Source organism: Akebia trifoliata, chromosome 11 (assembly GCF_017979445.1).
Source record: "Akebia trifoliata isolate Shusen 1 chromosome 11, ASM1797944v1, whole genome shotgun sequence".
In the NCBI taxonomy this organism is placed as follows: Eukaryota; Viridiplantae; Streptophyta; class Magnoliopsida; order Ranunculales; family Lardizabalaceae; genus Akebia; species Akebia trifoliata.
The window spans coordinates 31,474,867-31,480,043 of NC_141385.1; the positions used below are offsets into that span (position 1 = coordinate 31,474,867).

At 34.2% G+C, this 5,177-nt stretch overlaps 1 protein-coding gene across 1 annotated transcript; it reads left to right on the top strand.

The window, feature by feature from the left end:
- The first annotated feature begins 2,442 nt into the window (after nucleotides 1-2,442).
- LOC147391280 (polygalacturonase-like) lies at nucleotides 2,443-4,547 on the top strand. Its single transcript, XM_086459542.1, has 4 exons — nucleotides 2,443-2,883; nucleotides 3,468-3,757; nucleotides 3,846-4,074; nucleotides 4,329-4,547. Exons 1-4 carry the CDS (start codon nucleotides 2,443-2,445, stop codon nucleotides 4,545-4,547), a joined length of 1,179 nt encoding a protein of 392 aa, XP_086315668.1.
- The last annotated feature ends 630 nt before the right edge of the window (nucleotides 4,548-5,177 follow it).

Below are 5,177 nucleotides of genomic sequence, written 5' to 3' on the forward strand. Positions count from 1 at the left end.
CTTCATTAACCAATTACCAAGATTCATGCCAATAATCAAGATTTATCCAAAATTTAAAATTTTCACTCTTTTGGGTACAAGATAGGTTTGGTTTAATATGCAATTAGTATTTTCCCTTTCATTTTTCATAGTTAAGAATCCCAAACTGGGATGAACCACAAAAAATAGAATAAACCCATAAATCTGAAAAATCACAATTTGGGTGAAAACCTATAAATCTTGAAATCGCTATTTGGGTGAAAGCTCATAAATCTGAAATCGCTAATGTTTGTTGAAAACCCACAAATCTGAAATAATATTGGATTAAAACCCATAAATCTAAAATCACAATTTTTGGGTGAAAACCCCTAAATCTGAAATCACTAATTTTGGGTGAAAACCAATAAAACTGAAATCGTTAATCTTGGGTGAAAACCCACAAATCTAAAATTGTGTTTCATTTCCGAATTACATGCAATATAATGATGAGTTCTACCAAATCTAAATGTGTTAAATGTCATGCATAAATATTTAAGTGAGAGTGCAAAAGTAATGAACTATTAAATCCAAGATACATAAATTCTTTAACCTATGATCTATACCATATGTTGTATATTTCTTCATACACAAAATATTCATTAACATACAAAAATATTTGATCTTTGAATCTAACACATATCTGAAGATTATTTATAATTGTCATGCTCGTATATTATTAAAAAACTTAAGAAAGCATACCCTGCAACATTGCGATCCAATGTAAATTTGATGACTTATTATGCAAGCGAATGAGATTCCCCTTTAGTGATTCTTTACTTCTATGATTACTAGACTCACCTTCTCCCTCTTCTTTATCGTTGGGATAGACTAATATTTGCCTTTCTTGATCGATTTAATCCCAATAACATAGTCTCCACGTTTTTTGTTCTTTGATAATTACTATATTATATTATTCCTAATAGGGGTGTCGATCCATTCTTACATAAAGAAAAGTAGAGGGCCTAGAGTTCCTCTTTTAGTAAGATTCCTTACCATTAAGGTTTCCTATTAAAATCCAATGAGGATCCTTTCCAATTCCAACGACTTGTAAGTTTTCTTAATATTGACAATTCTTTATTAGGACCCAATTTATATAAAACATCTAAAACACGTAGGCCGATTGGGTCATTCTTTAAAGTAAGTCTAACAATCGATACTTAGAACACTCATTGAAACCTTTTTAGATGAAAAGAAGAAGAAATGAGAGAGAGAGAGAGAGAGAGAGAGAGAGAGAGAGAGAAGAAGAAGAAGAAGAAGAAGAATAAGAAGAAGAAGAAGAAGAAGAAAAATGGGTTCAATAGGTTATGGGGTTTGTGTGAAGAGGATGGTGTTTATTTAAGTCTGTGCATAGAGATATGCCTGTTTTTAGGTGTATGTGTTGACTATGTGGGTACATAGAGTATATCTGGTGCAAATAGCGCCACCCATAACTAATGTACAAGGTCACATAAGTTAGATATAGGTCTACGGATGGAGTATGGATCAAACATTCATGGGTGCAAATAAGTGTGCCATGTATTGTGTAAAGGGAAATGTTCAGCACCCTAAGTTTTACCACACACTTTAACAAACGTTTTTTGTCCTACATGGGTTAGAAGTTTTGGAATGAGCTGATTTTTGGTGAGGATGATCTCTATGATTAGAAGATCATCCTCCCCAAAAATCAGCCCATTCCGAAATGTTTAGCCCCTTGTTTACACGTTGAAAAATCGTGGACCGTCCATTTTTTGTAAATCAATTTTGATGGGGTTAGAAGTTTCGGAATGAGCTGATTTTTGGTGAGGATGATCTCCTCACCATAGAGATCATCCTCACCAAAATCAGCTCATTCCGAAACTTCTAACCCATGTAAGACAAAACGCGTTTGTTAAAATGTGTGGTAAAACTTAGGGTGCCGAACGGGACCCGTGTGTAAATATATTTGGAAAAGCAAATAGCTAATCCAAAGTCCAAACACTTTCATTACCAAAGTCATGGTCAAAAGTCCAGGAGAGAATTCAAATTTAATTCCAATCCAAGTAATGTAAAGAAAGAAGTAGAAAACATGCATGCATAAACGAATGTATCTAGATTATTTATTTATAAAAATTCTCTTTCTTACTTCAAAAAAATTAAAACCAAAATTATATTGTACTCACTTTCACTAATTTCATCAAGTACATGCATGTAAGGCCAATTGATTGTAAGCAAGAGAAAGCAAGGGTACTTTGGGGCAAGTGTGCTTAACACATTAAAAGAGCAGCCGTATCAACCAAATTTCGGCGCCATTTGCTTACAATTCAATCATCCAAACACACTCTGCCAAATGTTATAAATACTTGCAATCGTTTTAACTTCTCCCATCAACTACCCTCTTTCTCTCTAAAAGACTCTAGAGTAATTATTTCACTCTCTTTCTCTTCTCTGTTTCTCTCACATTAATTAATGAAAATGGGGAAATCCATGAGCTTTGTTCTCTTAATTCTCTTCATCTTTCTCAAGACAACATCATCAGCAACTGCAATTTATAATGTGATCAAATTAGGTGCCAAACCAGACGGCAAAACCGACTCGACCAAATCGTTCCTCAATGCATGGGCAGCAGCTTGTGGCTCGGTTAAGTCCACAATGATCTATGTGCCACCAGGTCGGTATTTGCTTAACCATGCTGTCTTCTCTGGGAATTGTAAGAACACCCATATCACATTTCGGATCGATGGAACCCTTGTCGCTCCATCAGATTATCATGTTATCGGCAACACCGGAAACTGGCTTTCATTTGAGCATGTAACTGGTGTTTCAATCTACGGTGGCACCCTTGACGGTAAAGGAACGGCTTTGTGGGCTTGCAAGGCTGCAGGGAAGAATTGCCCGGATGGAGCCACGGTAGGTTTAAATCCTAGCAAATTACTAACTAAAACAGTAAAACTGCTTTCAAACGTAGGGTAGATGCCATTTGAATAATTTTTATTTTATTTTATGAAAATAGTCATCTATCTGATTTCGTAATTTTGTAATCTTACCAAAATGGTTTATATTCTATAAGATGACATGTTTTTTTTTAACTTGTTCACTTCATTTATTAACCTACTTTGAATATGGCCGTGTTTTGTATACATATTAAAACAACATGGTTGACTAGGTAATTTTGCAAAACTTATAGTCACATATAACACTTTTAGTAAGTTCTTCCGTATCTTAAAATACGTAACTGTTTTAGTAAATTCCCCTCCATTCAGCTGGTTTTTCTAATGTATAATTTCTCGTTAACTGAAGGGTAATTTGGTCATTAAAGAACATTTTTATACTATCAGGTATTAGCTATTAAGAAAACCAACATGACTATTGACTACATAAGATAACATATATTTAATATAATATATGGTAGCTTGTTATACAATGAATCACATATTCTTAATTTCATTTTGAGTATTATTAATTGTTGAGTTTTGATTGTGTGCTAAGTGCAGTCACTTTCTTTTACAAACTCGAAAGACATAGTGATAAGTGGATTGAAGTCGATAAATAGCCAGATGTTTCACATCGTGATCAACGGTTGCCAAAATGTGAAGGTGCAAGGTGTAGAGATCTCGGCCCCAGGCAATAGCCCTAACACAGATGGCATACATGTACAAATGTCGACAGGTGTCACGATCATAAACTCCGGCATCAAAACTGGTGATGATTGCATTTCCATTGGACCAGGCACAACAAACTTGTGGATCGAGCAAATTGCATGTGGACCTGGACATGGCATCAGGTAACAAACAATCATTCCTTCTAATTTTTTTACTTTTTAAAGTTATAAAATTGATGTTCAAGTACTAAAATGAGCCATTTTGGTGCAGCATTGGAAGTCTTGCAAAGGGACTTGATGAGCCAGGTGTGCAAAATGTGACAGTTAAAACGGTAGTTTTTACGGGTACTCAAAATGGATTGAGAATAAAGGCTTGGGGAAGGCCAAGTAATGGGTTCGTCAAAGGAATTCTTTTCCAACATGTTATTATGAAGAATGTCCAAAACCCCATTGTTATAGACCAAAATTATTGCCCTCGCAATCAAGGTTGCCCTTATCAGGTACAATAATAACTATTCAACTTGGAAGATATGAAATCAACTTGCTTGAGTCAGGTTTAAAATACATAGATTTGGATTAGAAACACTAAATATTTCATGCCACTATTTTTAATATTTTTTTGGATAAAAAAAAGTATATATTTTTTTATAAAGCAGCTTTGAAATGTGTCAAACCAACTCAACCATGAGTGTAAGCCCAATATATTCTTTGTTGTTTCTTGATAAAATTTCTGATTTTGTTTAATATTGTTTAGGTTTCCGGGGTAAAAATCAGCCAGGTAACATACCAAGATATCAAAGGAACATCGGCAACACAAGTCGCTATAAAATTTGAATGCAGCACCAAGAATCCGTGCAAAGCGATCAGACTTGAAGATGTAAAGCTTACTTATCGAAATCAACCTGCACTATCCTCGTGTGCAAATGCAGATGGATCAGCTTATGGTCTAGTTGAGCCAACAAGTTATTTGTAGAAAATATGTAAAACATGTACATAATTTAAATAATATAAAAGTAGGACACAATTTTTTTCCTTGAATCCGACATTGTAAAGAATGTGAATGGAGACATTAAAAGCAAATATAAGTTCTCTCAATAATAGAAAACTTGGTTTTGGGTAAAGTGGAATGTAGAAACCTAATTAATTACACGAACCCAAATCTTTGGGTTAAAGCGTTGTTCCCATTTAATATGTCTGTGGGGCTTGCATAATCCCTCTCCAAGTTTGGATGAATTTGACCCACATTCTAGGCTCAAGAAACATCCAAATCTCATTTGACAGATCTTATTTGTTGGAACAAGTTCAGCCATATACATATAGGGTCGGGTTATTTTAATAAAATCCTGGACAAAGTTTTGTCTTATATGATTAAAAAGTTTCGGAATGGACTAATTTTTTATGAGACTAATCTATATAGTGACAAGATCATTTTCATAAAAAATCAGCCAATTCTGAAACTTCTAACCCTATTAAAAGTGGTTACAAATTACTGGAAAAAATTGATGGTTCACGATTCTTCAACTTGTAAATTAGGGTTAGAATTTTCAGAATTGGCTGATTTTTTGTGAGGATAATTTTCTCACTATAGATATCATCCTCACAA

Bases quoted from the DNA above. Each gene is read 5' to 3' on its own strand.
- LOC147391280 (XM_086459542.1), top strand. From the start codon at position 2,443: ATGAAAATGGGGAAATCCATGAGCTTTGTTCTCTTAATTCTCTTCATC. The intron at 2,884-3,467 runs GTAGGTTTAAAT...TGCTAAGTGCAG, and splicing joins ATTGCCCGGATGGAGCCACG to TCACTTTCTTTTACAAACTC. The intron at 3,758-3,845 runs GTAACAAACAAT...ATTTTGGTGCAG, and splicing joins GGACCTGGACATGGCATCAG to CATTGGAAGTCTTGCAAAGG.